At 35.1% G+C, this 17489-nt stretch overlaps 2 protein-coding genes across 3 annotated transcripts in view; one reads left to right on the forward strand and one right to left on the reverse strand.

Moving 5' to 3' along the window:
• Positions 1-11366, reverse strand: part of LOC106880738 (exocyst complex component 7) — a 32209-nt gene extending 20843 nt beyond the window's left edge. Inside the window, exons 1-8 of one of the 2 annotated variants that reach the window (XM_014930821.2) lie at positions 11163-11366; positions 9629-9794; positions 8885-8969; positions 7642-7750; positions 6687-6804; positions 5571-5739; positions 3835-3904; positions 1280-1338 (exon numbers count right to left, since the gene is read on the reverse strand). In XM_014930821.2, coding sequence (XP_014786307.1) covers positions 1280-1338; positions 3835-3904; positions 5571-5739; positions 6687-6804; positions 7642-7750; positions 8885-8969; positions 9629-9794; positions 11163-11219 — 833 coding nt within the window. In that variant the 5' untranslated portion in view covers positions 11220-11366. The remainder of the gene's footprint in view (positions 1-1279; positions 1339-3834; positions 3905-5570; positions 5740-6686; positions 6805-7641; positions 7751-8884; positions 8970-9628; positions 9795-11162) is intronic. The other variant, XM_014930822.2, reaches the window with a different exon arrangement.
• Positions 11367-11557: 191 nt separating this feature from the next.
• Positions 11558-17489, forward strand: part of LOC106880741 (WW domain-binding protein 11) — a 19869-nt gene continuing 13937 nt past the window's right edge. The window contains exons 1-4 of the mRNA XM_014930834.2: positions 11558-11732; positions 14734-14765; positions 15022-15115; positions 16709-16806. Coding sequence (XP_014786320.1) covers positions 11669-11732; positions 14734-14765; positions 15022-15115; positions 16709-16806 — 288 coding nt within the window. The 5' untranslated portion in view covers positions 11558-11668. The remainder of the gene's footprint in view (positions 11733-14733; positions 14766-15021; positions 15116-16708; positions 16807-17489) is intronic.

The following is a 17489-nucleotide window of genomic DNA, read 5'->3' on the forward strand; positions in this document are numbered from 1 at the left end:
GGGGGGGGGGGAGAGGGCTTGTATGCATGCGAGCCTTTTGAGCCGTCATTATAGTGTCATACACTCCGATCATACATCCGGCGCTACATACTTTCAAGAAAAACTGGAGCGGTACTACACTGCATCATATAGAATGGGAATTTTAAAGATTTGGGTTGTAAAATTTTTGACTGGTACACATATATGTACCAGCCAGGCGGAAAGGGTTAAAGTAACTGAACCTCTGTTCAAACCATACTGGAATACGAAACATGTAAAAGGATGAAATATTAAATTTCAATTTGACTGAAATATTAATTGTCATTGAACTTGCCCTTGAAGAGCCATCTAGACTAAGCAGCTCATACTGATCATTCTCACCCTTTCTTCTAAATATGTGTAACCATGTAGCTCCTTTTATCCTTCCCTCCTGCCTTTTATATTTTAACCCTTCATTGCTTTGCATAAACCTACCCCTGCCTCAGTTCTGTAATCTTGCAAACTAAATGGCAATCTTACTAATGCTGGTGACACAGAACAAAGTTTGCAGTACACAATGTCAAGTGGTTAGCATAAAGGAGGATATCCAATCATAGAAACCATGCTAAAGCAGACACTGGAGCACAATGCTGTCCTTGGACCCATCAGAAACCAATGCCAGCACAGAACACAGATAATAAGTAATAATAAAAACATTCTATTTCTGCTTGAGTCATGTGTATAGGGTACTAACTTAAACAGGTACAGTTCATTGTTGCAAACATGACACCAACAAAGCACGGGATCGTATCTGGCATGTCAATGCTCTAGTAAAGCTGCCTGCTTATGGTGGGATCATCCATCTCAGCTCTTGATTTGGGAGGTTTCCTGTCCCACATTTGATTAATCCTTTCCGACCCACATTTTATTAACCCTGGTGTGCCACCAGGTTTGGTTTTGTCTCCTACTCTTTTCCTTCTTATACATCAATGACCTACTTGCAATCACTTCCAATGATGCTCACTCCTATACATGAAAGATGAACACCACCTTCATCATCATCGTCATCCACGTGCAATCTAGACACTTATACCAAACCCACATTGATTCTATGACCAGAGACTCTGAATACATTCTCCAATGAGGTCTCCTGGTGGTTGCACATCTTCAATATGTTGAAGATTGAATCACAATGACTCTCCTTCCTTTTCAGAGTTTCGAAATACTTTGGTTTGTCCACATTACTTCATAAGGAGCCAGTTTCCCATTTTTCTGGTGTATATATTCCTCTCTGAACACTGATAAAATTGCCAAAACTTACCCAGGAAACTTTAGTGCTTTCCAGGGTGTCATTTCTTTTGTTGGACGTATTTTTCCAGTCTAAAAGTGACAGAGAGAGAAAGTAAATGACAACTTTAAATAAAAGTCAATAATCGTCTAACTTCAACTCAGACATAAGAATGCATATACACGCTTTTATATGCAATGAAAAACTAAAAACTATCATGCTTATATGTCTACCATAAGTTGTTAGCAAGATTATAATATTTTGAACTATTACTCCCATCTTCAGAGAGGAAAGAGTTTTTCTTATGTCTTCACATTTCTTGGTTTGAGCTATGATTGTCATCAAATATCTTGTTTCAGTGTGGCCCACAAAAAGAAAAGTGTAAGAGGCAAGTGCCTCATTTCAAAGACATGATAAATTGAAATTGTAAAGTAAGAGGTTTATAGCCTCAAATTGTAAATTTATGTATAAATTTATAAAAGAACAATGATTTAGAGAAGCAGTGTTCGGCGGGCGGCTCCTGTCTTCTCCCATTAATACCATCTTAATCATCATTCATCTCATCTCATTAATGTGTTTGTCCAGCCCGTAGCTACTCTCTGTGTACTGCCTTTATGGCAAACTGAATGAAATATAGTATCTTGTTTCAGGAAGAGTACATAATACTGAGTGGGATTTAAACTAGGACATGTACATCGTTACTTTTAGTTTAGAAATAAAAGTTCCTAGATTGAATTCCATCTGATACTATGTACATATATTCAGAAATATGAAACTTGATAATGATTAGAAATTACAGTTGTCAAAGTATAGCATTGATGTAAATACTTACAAGTCTTTTATCTCCAAAGATGAAAGTAAAAATTTGAAAAATTAAAATTAAAATCGAGTTCATAGTTGAAGGTTTAATTATGCTATTTCAGATTATAACATGAAATACAGCCAAAGCTCCTATGTTAAAAATTCAAGCTTAAGTATTTTAATTAAATTTAAATTTTGTCATTTTTTTTGGCTAGATCTAAAAGTTCTGTTATTTTGATAACTAGATAGAGTATGTATTTTACAATTAGATGTTCTTAGAGCTGCAACAATAAAATCTGAGTGGTATCTATTTTATTGCAACTAGGGTAATGGATAAGCATCTAACAAGCCTACATACAAAAAAGGTTGACTTCTCAGCTATTTGTCCAATACACTGTATGCTTGGACAGTCACATATTAGCAACAGTTTCTTTTGATTTCTATAAACAAGAACAAAATTTAAGTTGCTTTCACATGAGCCAAATTATAATACAAAAATTTAGAAAGGTAAATAGGCTTGATTTCATTATGTTAGTATCTTTACATTCTAGAACAATGGTTCCCAACTAGGGACCATAATGCTCCTGGGAGTCAATATAAGATTCTGTGGGGTCCAAACAAGCAAAGTAGTAAATTGGAGATCTACAATAGTATTTTAGGGGTCCATGAAAAAAATTTTGCTTTAGATGTATTTATTGTAAGAAACAACTAGGTTTCTTTCTCTAATGCTTAACTAAGTTCAGCATATTTCTGGTCACTGAAACATGTTCTCTTGGGGAGTGCTATAGCTAACCTACACAGGTGAATGTGTGAAAAACAAAATGGGAATTTTGAAAGAAGTATCTATAAAACTAGTTTTTAAACACTGAATGGAAATGGGGGTCCATATGTAAAAAAAAAAAAGGTTCAGAATCATTCTAGAAAAATGCATTTTTACCAAACAAGTTTTACTTGTTATAATAATACTTAAATAGAATTTATTTCTTAGTATGGCACAAGCTAATTAAATAAATGTTTTTGCTGACACATTTGATAATTTAATTTTTTTTAATCTCAGAAAGAATTTTGGTATTTGAATATTTATGAAAATTAAGAAGAAAACACTGCAATACAATTCAATTTAACTAACATTTCAAGCCATGAAGATACAGTTATTGTAACAATTACCTAGAAATTTCCATTTCTTATACCTAAAACTAGATCCAAGTTTGACTGGTTTAGAAAATGAGAAGATTGTGAAAACAGAATATCAATGCCTACTCAATAAACATTGAATATTTTAATTCACGTAATTTTAGTTAAATAATAAAAAATAATCAGGCACAGGCATAGTTGTGTGGTAAGAAGTTTGCTTCCCAATCACATGGCTCCAGGTTCGGTCCTGCCATGTGGCATCTTGGGTAAGTGCCTCCTACTATAGTCCTAGGCAAGCCAAAGCCTCATGGGTGGATTTGGAAGATGGAAACTGAAAATAGCCTATCATGTCTGTGTATATATGTATGTGTGTGGATTTGGGTCCCTTTATCTTGATACCATGTGATAATCATAAAAGTGTTGTCACTTGCATACAAGCAGTGCCAGTTATTTCTAATATCCTGCGAGAATATGTCTGGCCATGAGGAAATATTATCTTGCATAAAAACAGGTAAAGATTGGCAAAAGGAAGGGCATCTGGTTGTAGCAAATCTGCTTCAATACTATCCAATTCATGCAGGCATAGAAAAGTGAATGTAAATATGATGATGAGTCAAAAACAAAAGCAAAAAATTTAGTCAGTGTTTACTTACTAAAGCAGGGGAATGTTGAGTGTATCCACAGTTGCTACTACCACTAGCCGATTTCAAGTGCTCTTTAAGACTGAAAAAGAAAACAAAAAAAGAAACATACAATGAAATTGTTAAAAAGCTAACATACAAAAATAAATGTTCATTATTTTGTGAATTATGAATAAAACTCCAATTTAATTATATTGCCAACATATTCAACATTGAAGTTAAGATGTTGGCATATCAACAGCCTTCACTAGAGCTCAGACTCTGTTGCAATCATTTAAACCTCTGATTTCCCTCCTTATCCACATTTAACCATAAAACTTTGATGTGATGATCTGCAAGCTTGACATCAGCTGCAACAATCTCACCTATCCGGAACAATCAGGAAAGGTCAACAGCACAGTTTTGCTTTTTCTGATTAAATTATAATAATCCTTTCTACTATAGGCACAAAGCCTGAAATTTTTGGGAAGAGGATAGTAGATTATATCAGCTTAACTGGTACTGTTTTCATTGACACCTAAAGGATGAAAGGCAAAGTCAACTTTAGAGGAATTTGAACACAAAATACTGCTAAGCATTTCGTCTGGCATGCTAACGATTCTATCCTACTCTAGGCACAAGGCCTGACATTTTTGGGGAGGGAGCCAGTCAATTAGATTTACCCCAGTATGCAACTGGTACTTAATTTATTGACCCCAAAAGGATGAAAGGCAAAGTCGACCTTGACGGAATTTGAGCTCAGAATGTAAAGACAAACAAAATACTATTAAGCATTTTGCCCAGCATGCTAACGACTCTGCCAGCTCAAAGCCTTTGATTAAATTATAATGATGAAAAAACAAAAAACCTATTGATTTCTGCACACTCAGCACACCATACTTAATTTTAGTCCAGTCTCTTCAGCTCTTCTACATTAATCGTCCATGTTTCATGCAAAGTCAATTTATGTAAGATTAAATACAAATGATTTGAGAAAATAGAGTATTGGTCAAACCAAGCATAAGCTGCAGCTACATTAGTATGAATATAATGTGAATGGATGATATATGGAGGGGGAGGCAAAGTAGTTTGAGATGAAAAGGGAGAAGTTTCTGATCAGGAAAAATATCTGGGAATCTCAGAAGTGATAACAACAGATCTAAAAACACAGAATGTCATGGAAGAGATGGCAAGGGATCAGAATGATTAATGGTTTCAGGTCCAGTCTACTGCATAGCACCTTGGGCAAGTATTTTCTTTTCTAAAGCCCCAGGGTGACTAAAAACCCATGTAAATAGATTTCATAGACAGAAACTGAAAGAAGCTTGTCATATACGAAGGGTGCTGAAAAGTTCCTGGCTTTAAGGATATCACAAAAGGCCTGGTTGAAGGCCCAACCTTTTAAGTTCTTTTACAGGGTTTAGGAAAACTAAAGGACTGCTGCAGTAAGTGTATGAATCTGATAGGGGAATATGTTGAATAAAATCATAGTCAACTGATCCTCCTGTTTTTTCTCTTACCCAAAACCAGGAACTTACAGCACTCCCTCGTATGCATGTATACATATACATATGTGTGTGTGGGTGTGTGAAAATACCCTTCCCTTGACATTATGTGATATGTGTAAACAAGCATCACCACCATACATACAATGTTTATTTCTACAGTTTAATGACTGAAACTAGTAAAAGATAAATGACATCTCACTTCCCTAAAGAAAACAATTATAGAAAGTAAGGAAGTACCGGCCTTTAAAGATAGAAACTCACCCATGTAATGATCGCACAAGTATGTCAGATCTGGACGATGTGTAAACATTAAGGAAATTCGTCGTATTGCCATTGGTTACTAGCCATCTACTGATGTCGCCAAGTTCTTTCGCCACCTTTTCTGGTAGATGTTCAAGTATATCTGGTTCTCCATTGCCTGATTGAAGCTCTGTCAACAGAAAACAGCAATAAACCATACACATGGAATAAATAAATAATGTATATAATAAACAGTTTAACAGAGAGACATTTACTTGTTGCACTAAAAAGCTAACTTGAAATATGTTACTGGGGACAAAGCAATATTAATTAATGTCTAATATCTTTTTGTTTTTTATATACATAGATGCAAGCGTGGCTGTGTGGTAAGAAGCTTGCTTCCAAACCACATGGTTTTGAGTTCAGTCCCACTGTATGGTGCCTTGGGCAAGTGTCTTCTACTATAACCACGGGCTGACCAAAGTCTTCTGATTGGATGTGGTAGATGGAAACAGAAAGCCTGCCATGTGTGTGTGCATGTTTGTCCCCCACCACCACTTGACAACCGATGTTGGTGTGTTTACGTCCCCATAACCTAGCAATTCAGCAAAATAGACCGATAGAACAAATACCAAGCTTTAAAAAAAGTTTCATTTCACTCTAATTTCTTCAAGGTGATGTCTCAGCATGGCCACAGTCTAATGACTGAAACAAGTAAAATGTGTACATCAAATATGGGAGACAACTCTAGATGTCTTTCAATCTGACCTCATCAGTGACACAGTCTTCACCACACTTACTATTATTGTTATGAAATAATCATTAAGTAAATGTACAAGATTGCACACTGGTGGCACAAGAGAACAGAATTGTTAAGAGAATACGTAAGTAAAAATAAAATGCCATCTCCATGAAAAAAATAACAGTTCAGTTAGTGCTAACATATTTAATGCAGGGAACATGTACAATAAGTACCTATAAAACCAAACAGCTATAGAAGACAAAAAACAATGTTTTGTAAATATACATAATGTAAAAAGTGATAACGAAAAACTTTTTTCATGTGTCTAGTATAAATTGAATTTCAAGATTAGAAGTGATTTTTCATCAAAACAAATTTTTAAGCAGCCTACATACCTTCATCAGTTCCCAACATATCCAGAATGAGAATAGGGGGAACAGGTTTACCATATCTGGATAACTGAGACTCAAATTCTTTACCAAGCACTTCTTTACCATCTTCAAATAACTGAACCTGAAAAGAGAACAAAAATTCATCCAGGAAATTTATTATCATTATAAAGTCACTAAGTAGCAGGAGCTTTTGTCTTTCAAAGTACTTGGGAACCTCACTAGAGCTACTGGCATAAAAAAAAGAACCCAGTACATACTGTAAAGTGGTTGGTTGGCATTATGAAGGGCACCCAACCATAGAAACCAAGTCAAAGCTGACATTGGAGCTCAGCATAGCCCTGCAGTTTACCAAGTCCTGCTAAATGATCCAAGCCGCCACCGCCACCACCGAGTGTATCAAAGTGTATCAAAATTATGATTAGAATGTACAAATATGGCTAAACTTCAGTCATTGAAGATCAAAAGGGATATGTCAGTACATAACAAAAAAACACTGAAGTGAGTAGAACATAGTTAGCATGATTGGAGAGTACATTCTGGTCAGAGTCAATTCTTATTTGGAGTTACTGCCCTCCTTTGTTCAATCAATTTTTTTGATGATTAATTAACTATAGGAACACTAAGTACTGGTGATTAGGATAAAGCTCACTGTTTAGTGTATTTTTAATAAATTAATCTCAGCTTGACAAAGCTTTGCACATGCCAGGAAATTTATTATTTGCTGTTTACTTATAAGAACAGCAGTTCTTAGTAAGCTATGAATGCTGGATACAATGTCTGTAGTTAATGAAGTGTAATAACACAGAAGCATGGCCTATTGTCATATGATGTCATTTATAGCCCAGTTTAGTGTGTTTTCATGCACACATCGTCTACAAGAATTTCTCTTCCAAGACATTTACTGCAGCAAAGGCCTTTTCACGTTTGAACAGGATATTAAGTTTACATAATTACTTACTACTTCTGTCAGTTCCAAGCTACCTGGATTGTGATCTTTAAAATAGCGAACAGCTTTCAGAACACTTTCCATATGTTCCAGATATTTCTCCAGCCCACTGGCAATTGGTCTAGAAAAGCAGGCAGAAAAAAATATAACCATGAGGGAGAAAGAGAAGAGGGAATACACACATACACAAAGAAGAACGAGAGAGATGATATATCAGAGAATTTATAGATATGAAAGAAATAAAGAGGGAGTTAAAGAAAGATTCTAAATGCTTGTTTTTTTTTTTTGTTAATTCATATAACTAATTGACTGCTTTTACCAACTCTGTTGTAAATGAAATAGGTATCAATAATATAGTAAGATCATTTCAATGTCTTGTGCAGTCAACTTAGTATTTCATACTGACATATCTTACAAGCCATACATCTTACTACTAATGCTCTTTGCTCTGTGAGAACTTTCTCTGAGATCCAAGAACCAGAAAATATCTAATATTACTTAAACACTAATGATAATATTTGGAGGAAGATAAATGTATGAAACTCCTATTTCTCATTAGCAACACTAATTTTAGAAAAACGTCATCAGCATTTCCAGCAAACTTCATGAAGCTGCATCAAAAAAAAAACAAAACAAGGTATTCCTTTCAGAACAAAAGTGTTTCATTCCAGAACACTTTTTGGTTTTCTCTATACCCAAATAAAGCCAAATAATGCTCTCTACACTCATCCATTAATGGCAATCAAATAATCCAAACATATCCACTGATCTGATAAGATAAATTCTTAAACTTTTGATAATCTATTTTTCATCCACCTCTTCTATTGATAACAAAGTGCTTATGAGAATTTGCTAGCTGCATCCATTCTTCATGAACGGAACTACTGTGCTTGTCTCTAAGCTTTCCAGTATTTTCTGTCTCTTAATCTAACCACATCGTAAACACTACCTGCTATATTTCATTCCAATGTTTTGTATCCAGTAAAATTCTCTCTCCACTCATAGGTTCTCACAATACATTAACCTGCTTTTCCAAGTTTCAGATTAACTACATCAATATTAGTCATACTCCTCTTTCACTTTGCTATTTGGAGGGTATTCTTTGGACTAGGGTTAATGTCCTTCCTCCTTGTGCACACACACAGAGTATTGACGATAATTATGAAAAGATACATTAATTAAGGAACAAATTGATGCATTTTAGTGTAAAACATATAAAGAACTCAACAAAAAAGTTTCGTCAAAGACAACTCACCCTTCCTTGATGGCAAACTCTAGATCTTTAGCTATATGATAATATCCAAGTACATTGTCAAGAGTTGACATTGTTTTATCAATGTCTGGTGACATTAAGGAATGCAACTAAACATAAATATAAACATATAATTACAGAAGTCAGCTCAGTTTAATAGTTAAGCACTAGCAACAGTATGCTTTTCAATTATGTACAATTAGACAGGTTATTACAGAAATTTTGAATTAACAGTATCAATACACAAATCTTACACATACACCCACCGAAAAAGTTAATTCCAAACTGCTACAACCATAGTGTGTTTGGCCAGTAACCTTGTGGGCATCGGTGCCAATTTTTTCTTCCTCCGTTTTCCCGTTCTTTGAACTTTCCTTGTTTCCAACGAAGGTCTCCGCCTGAAACATCATACTCTCTCTCTTTCCTTTCCTGAGCGTCTAATAACACTATCCATATCACGTCCTCACGTTGTTGTTTTTTGTTATTGTATTTTGTCTTTTTTTGAACTTATATATATATATATATATAAAACATCTAATGAATCATTTATACTTGTGCGTAATTATCATATAGTAATATTGTTACATAAATAAATTAAATATAAATTAACAATTACACAAAAAAGAACTATATAAGCCACTTGCACTCAATGGAAAATGAACAGTAAACACTAATTACTACAGACTATGAAGAAAGATCATTACATCACTTTGTTAAGAGTAATGGGGAAAGTCTCAAAAAGGATACTTTCTTGACGTCTTCTTAAGTTTTCTGTTTCTTGATATACTGGGAGAATTGTGTTTTCTAGCTTGCATAATCTTGTTTCAAAACTGTTTAAGATGGCTAACATGTTCTGTGTATTTGTATTGCTTTTATTAAGAGACTCCTTCAGTACAGAGAGATTGTACATCTCCTGAAAAGAAATGACAATAAAATGAGAAAATGAGACTTTACAATTGCTCTACAGTAATAAAAATCAAAACCAAAACATTTTAACATTAAATATGAGTTGTTGCTGTTGTTTAATATAAAGTTAGTCCATATTGAGCAGACCCATGACCATAAGTCAGCTCAATGAGAGTATTAAGAAAGGAAAGCTGACAATAATAACAGGAAACAGTAGAGTGGTGAAAGCATCTAGTGTAATGTTCCCATTATTTCAATCAGATCAAAGGTGGCGAGCAGGCAGAATCGTTAGCATGCCAGATGAAATGCTTAGCAATATTTTGTCTGCCACTACATCTGAGTTCAAATTCCGCTGAGGTCGACTTTGCCTTTCATCCTTTCAGGGTCGATAAATTAAGTACCAGTCAAGTACTGGAGTCAATGTAATCGACTGTCGCCCTCTCCACAGATTCCAGGCCTTGTGCTTATAGTAGAAAGGATTATTTCAATCAGAAAAGCAAGCTTCTTACCACACAGCCACTCCTGCGCCTGATGTTGAAAGTTATTCAAATTTTTAGTTCAACATTCTAAATTAGATAGATATGCTGATGCCATAAAAAAAGCACTCGTGCCAGCGCCTCGTTAAAAGCACCCAGAAAACACTGTAATGTAGTTGGAGTTAGGAAGGGCATATAGCCGTAGAAACGAAGCTAAATGAGACTGGAACCTGGTACAACTTTTCTGCATGCCAACTCTAACCAAACCGTCCAACCCATGCCAGCATGGAAAACTGACATCACAAGAGATGACAATGATGAAGTCTCAGCGAGTAATAAACTTTCCAAACATCAACTAGTAATGACAAATAGTTTAAGCGTTTTCCGCAAAGGTTTAGATAATGTAAATTTTCGGAATATTCTCAAAAGGAGAGTTTTTCTGAAGTCAACGTTTGTCTTCAGAAAAAGTCTTTATGGGTAGTGCCTTGCAAGAATCAGTAGAGCGTTAGATAAAATGCTATGCGGTACTTATTCCGGTTCTCCACATTCTGAGTTCAAACTCCGGCAAAGTCAACCTTGCCTTTCATCTTTTCAGGATTGTTAAAATAAAAGTACCATTCAAGTACAGGGGTCGGCGATGTAATCGACTTAATCCCCACCTCCCTCAAAATTTCCGGCTTTGTATCTATACCAGAAACAATTATTGTTATTCTTACAGTCTCTTCGAACTTCATCAATAAATCACTTGTTGACAACTTAAACGTAGTAAAAACAAAAGAAATTATAGGGAGTAGTTGAAATGCTGATATTTTACCACTCAAGACATTCCTTCATCTTGATGTCCTGACCATCAGCTGTGGGTGATAATGACGGAAAGAACTTGTCAACAAAGCACTCACCTTCTCCAGTTTTCTGTCGATGTCTGCTTTAAGCACTGAAATATCATCCATGTCCATTTTGACAAAAGGTATCTGCAGAAATCCTCACACACCTGACACCACACTTTAGACATTCACACACACAAACACCAACTCTGATGGTCGCCTTCACTCTGCAAAAACACACACCTCCTTTCTCATTACACCTTCTCTCACTACTACTTAGCTTCTATTGTCACTTAGGGATACCATTTTATGGTTGTCGTTCTTGGGTTTAGACAAATGAATGATAAAATATAAAAACACAACTGAAATATATATTATACATATTGATATTAATAACTATATTAATTTACTATAAATAAAGAATACCGTAAATGTCGACTTATTATTCCACTAATTTCTTACAGCATTTCTACTTCGTTTTTGGTTGCAAGGTCACGTGGCTAACTATGGCGGCTTAAAATATCAACTCAATATTTATTTTAGTTTGTTTTCCTATTATCTGACAATCTAAACGAAAGAAAATGGGACGCAGATCTATAAACACCACTAAAAGTGGGAAGTATATGAACCCCACTGATCAAGCCAGTAAGTTTTATTTTTCGTATAGCAATAAATGTTTAGAATCGATGTTAAAGGAGCATCAATGAGTTTATTTATCCTAAGTGCCCCCCGACCAAATCTCAGCTCCTGAGTTTTCTGTAAATGGTTTTGTTATTTGACTCCTATTAATTTTTACGCTTGGAATTATTGCCTCGGTGATTTATTTTCTTGACATCATTGCATTAATAAACTAATAATTAACATTACTTGTTATGCTAATTGGTCATTGAAGTGAAGGGTTTTGCAAACATATTTTGTGTTATTTTTTTCCTGAACTGAATTCAGTGAAATGGTAACAGAAAGTCCTTTCAGGCCGATTTTAGTTAAGCATGAAGAAAAATAACTGTCTACGCATTATTTTCTCCTTACAACACAAATGATATTGCAATGTTAAAACTGGGTGAATTGTGAACTAGAGAAAAAATACTGCGATAAGGAAATAGAAAAACAACGGAGCAAGGATAAATTATAATAAAATGTTATTCATCAAGAAATGAAATGGAATAAACTCTGATTATATTGACAATCTAGAGAAAATATATGACTAAACTTCTCTGATTTTGTATTTTTGGTTTGAATGCATTTTGGAACTTTGGTATGTTGCATTTACATGACCAGATATTCCACTATGAGGTCTGCAATTTCAAACTTTTGCCAAAAGCCTTAGATATACTCTACTCTTTTACTTGTTTCAGTCATTTGACTGCGGCCATGCTGGGGCACCACCTTTAGTCGAGCAAATCGACCCCGGGAATTATTCTTTGTAAGCCTAGTACTTATTCTATCGGTGTCTTTAGCCGAACCGCTAGGTGACGGGGACATAAACACACCAGTATCGGTTGTCAAGCAATGCTAGGGGGACAAACACAGACATACAAACACACACACATATATATACATATATGCGACAGGCTTCTTTCAGTTTCCGTCTACGAAATCCACTCACAAGGCTTTGGTCGGCCCGAGGCTATAGAAGATATTTGCCCAAGGTGCCACGCAGTGGGACTGAACCCGGAACTATGTGGTTGGTAAGCAAGCTACTTACCACACAGCCACTAAATATGTTTCTAATTGATATAAGACAAACATTCTTTTGATTGATGTCTTTTGTTGTTTAGCCCTAGGTAAGTATCGATTAAGCAGATCTGTAATCAGATGTATTCTTGCCACATCTGATCCAATCTATATTTCAAGCTTAATGTATCTAAGACAACATCATACATTATATTGTATGGTAAGTAGCTTGCTTACCAACCACATGGTTCCGGGTTCAGTCCCACTGCGTGGCACCTTGGGCAAGTGTCTTCTACTATAGCCTTGGACCGACCAATGCCTTGTGAGTGGATTTGGTAGGCGGAAACTGGAAGAAGCCTGTCGTATATATATATATATATGTGTGTGTGTATATATCTTTGTGCGCTTGTGTTTGTCCCCCAACATCGCTTGACAACCGATGCTGGTGTGTTTACGTTCCCGTAACTTAGCGGTTCGGTGAAAGAGACCGATAGAATAAGTACTAGGCTTACAAAGAATAAGTCCTAGGGTCGATTTGCTTGACTAAAGGCGGTGCTCCAGCATGGCCGCAGTCAAATGACTGAAACGAGTAAAACAGTAAAGAAAGTTTGGCTGCTGTTTCTAACAAGTCAAGTGATCACATAAAAACTTCCTCATTGTCTGGCTTTTAAATTAGTGCTCACCGAAGTAGATGAAAGCTTCCGTAAAAATGCATAGCATATGTCACACATTGATAACCACATTTATGAATATGACAAGTGGATCACTTTTTATTTTTCATCTTATTGACCTGAAAATCTTCAGTCTGAGAGGTAGCAAGCAAATCTCATATGGTCTGCAACAAAACTACAAACAGCAAATTCAGTACCAAACATTTCAATCAAAATATATATATATAAAGAAATGTAACTAGAAAGAATCCAGTAATAAATGACGTAATTAAGAAAAAAAGAACCATTAGAGAATTAGGTGCATCATATTATTGGATGGTATGTGGTAGAATCAATAGGGCATCTTTTAGTTACATACTGTGTTCAAATCCTACCAAGGTCAGCTTTATCTTTCATCTTTTCCATGGTTAAAATTAGTAGTAATTAAGTACTGGGGTCAGTATAATCAAGCATGTGTCCTCCTCTGAATTTATGGTCTCCTATCAATTGTAGGAATCAGTTTAAGTCTATTTGAAGATAGCAAGCTGGCAGAATTGTTAGCATGTTGGGCAAAGTGCTTAGCAGCATTTCTTCCATCTTTATATTCAGAGTTCAAGTTCTGCCAAGGTCATCTTTTTGGGGTTGATAAAATAAGTACCAATTAAGCATTGGGGTCCATGTAATCCCCTGAAATTGCTGGTCTTGTACCAAAATTTGAAACCAATTAAGTCTATTTGGGTCTTCTCACTAGCTTCCCAATTTTCACTACTTCTTCAAAGTAAGTAGTGGTTCTGAGGAATATCAACTGATCACATTTTAATTTTATGGGGTAGCAATGAAGCTAAGTATAAATTTTTTGTGTTTACAATTGTAGTAGTAAATACAGTCATAGCTATCTAGTTAAAAATGCTCACTTTGTAGCCATATGGCTCAAGTTTGATCCCACTTTGTTAAGCCTTGGGCAAGTGTCTTCTACTGTAGCTTTCAAGAAACCACTAGTTTGGGGTGAAATTTTGGAGATGAAAACTGTGTGGAAGCCCATTATATATATATATATATATCATTTGATGTGTATTTGTGTTTGTTTCTGTCAAGATTGTAAAACTTCACCATTGTTGACCTGGGACTAAACAGTTGATACACTCACTGAGTAATAAGTCAACATTAAGGGGCATAGCTGGTTGAAACCAGTTCATGCAAATATTCAGCTCTGAGTAAAGCTATAAAAAACATAAATGAAAAGGAGTAATAAAAATTTATTATTTTAAAATGTCTAATTGTATGTTCTATTAATCAGACATAACCTGTCATTCTTATTTCAGGAAAAGAGGCAAGAAAAAGGGAGTTAAAAAAAGTGAGTATTTGTTATCATGCACAAAACCAGTCTATTAAAACAAAAATACGCTGTGATGACACAGACATTTTAGGTTTAATGCTTTACTTCATATCCTCCCCCTCATCTTCACCACCATCATTATCACCACCAACATCATGATTATCATCTTCCATCATTGTCATCATTTCCACAGCCTGCATTACCATGAAAAATTGTTGAGGTTCACCTGATTCTGATAAAATTGACTTTGGTATTTTTACTTTTGTATTTTTAGAACAAAAAGCAGCGTATGCTTGTACGCCAAGCTGTGCTGAAAGGAAAAGACCCTACCAAAATATTACAAGAGATGGAGATAATCGACAAAATGGGTAAACTTACTGTTTATTTTTATTTTATTGCATCTTTTTTTTTCCAGTATTTCTGACTAAAGTTCTTTATTTTAAAAACCAAACTTGGTGATCGTCAAGTACAGTTTAATTTTAACACCATAAAAATGATGAAAGGGTCCTAGTAATAATGTTCTGAATATAACTTGAAACTTATTGGGTCAGCTAACTAGTAATACAACCTGTAGTCCCAATCTGGCCTACAAACTTAATGTAAGCACTTCATAAAGAAATTCTTTGTTTCCTTTATCAATTTTTACTTAACCCTTTAACAGCAACATTAATTTTCATGATTATTCCAGTTATGATGTTGAATATCTACAAAAAATAGAATTGGTATTTTCTGCAAGTCACATTGCCCCAATAAAATCAACATATCTCAGCAAAAAATAGTTCCAAGCATGCCATTCCTCAACAAAAGATCAATTGGTACATAAAGCTGCTTTCTGCAGTTAAGGTTAATGAAATTTCGAGGGAATATATCTGATTTTTGCTGTAAAAGGGTTAAGGATCTATAAAATTCAGTATTAGAAAATAGAGTGCCCCCTGGCTGGCTCCTCTGCTGATGGCACGTAAAAACCACCATCCGAACATGGTTGATACCAGTGCCCTCTGACTGGCTCCGCTGCCAGTGGCACATAAAAAGCACCATCCAAGTGTAGTTGATACCAGTGTCCCCTTACTCGCTCCTGTGCCAGTGGCACATAAAAAACACCCATTACAACTCTCAGAATGGTTGGCGTTAGGAAGGGCATCCAGCTGTAGATGAGTTCAGATTGGAGCCTTGTGCAGCCCACTGGCTTGCCAGACCTCAGTCAAACCATCCAACCCATGCCAACATGGAAAGTGGACATTAAAGAATGATGATGATGATGTTATTTTTGTAGTAGCTTCAAACGAATCATTATCATCTTCATCATCATCATCATCATAATGATAAAAAGAAAGATAACAACATCCTGGCCTCTGATCTAGTCAGGTATCAATGTTCTCTTATTATCATAACTCAAAATATCAATCAATGATTTAGGTTAATACAAAAGAAAAAGTGATTACTTCATTTGGTAGATTTTTTAAACAATAAATTGTTTTCTCTTTCATAAATGAATTGATCTACAAACACTAACAACATGTTATATTCTGTTGCAATACAGTTTACTTGAATAATCAACTCTAAGAAAGGAGAGAGTGACAAAAAAAAAAAAAACGTTTACTTGTTTGTTGGGAAATGGAAGTGGCCTGATTAACTCCATACTTACCTTGAGACCACAACCATCTCTGGCTCTCCTCCCTGTTCAACCTAACCAAAAATGTTTTAATTCTTCACTGTGTGTTGTGCTATACATGGCACATACTAATTTTTAAGTCATTAAATGTGGAGTGATTCCTTCGTTACAAATTTTATTATCACTTTTCATCATCATCATCATCTTAATCTCCACTTCTCCATACTTGCATGAGTGAGAGGGAATGCATTGAAGCAGATTTTCTAAGGATGCCTTTTCTCTCACCAGCCCTTGCTTGTTTCCTATTTGCTTTGTAGATATATCCTCTGCTCTTAATTTTTTTTTCCAGAATATGATCCAACCCAACCGCCCAAACTAAATGAGAAAGTCTTGAAAGACAAACGGAAGAAACTTAAAGAAACTTTCCTGCGAATTCTAAAGCTCTATGTAAGTAACCAGTTGAACCAATATATTATAGTGGGGTGGTGTCATTTGAAAGCTAAAACAATGTGAAGCGCATTGTGACCAGCGTTGTATAACAACATCCGATAGTCTGGTGGATGCCATGATACCATCATATATGTATATAAAAAATAGTTCTCTGTAACAATTGCTTGCTGAGTTTGAGCAATGTGCAGAATTTGAACAATAGCATGTAGATATGCAGTGTGCAGAAGTATACTTCTATCCTTTTCTCACTGTTTTCTTGGATGAAATTGATTTTGCTAATACATACTCATAGACACAAACTTACAGCAAATATTAATACCATTACATATAGCTTTTTGTTTTGTTATTGAATTTCTGTGTTTATATGCATATGTTTATATTAGTGCTATATATTAATACATACATACATACACACATACCACCACCACCATGACTACCATCATCAGCATCAGCACACACACACATATATATATATATCATCATTATCATCATCAACTACACACAAGCCTGTAGCAAACATTATCAACTTTCAGATATCTTTCAGTTTTACTGCTAAATGAATGTCTGTGTATATTTGTATAGTATATATTAGTACATTGGTATATGTATGTGTGTATGTATACATATATATATATATACATATATATATATAACAGGTATGGCCATGTGATTCTCCCAGT

This window comes from Octopus bimaculoides, chromosome 6, assembly GCF_001194135.2.
Source record: "Octopus bimaculoides isolate UCB-OBI-ISO-001 chromosome 6, ASM119413v2, whole genome shotgun sequence".
NCBI classification, from domain to species: Eukaryota; Metazoa; Mollusca; class Cephalopoda; order Octopoda; family Octopodidae; genus Octopus; species Octopus bimaculoides.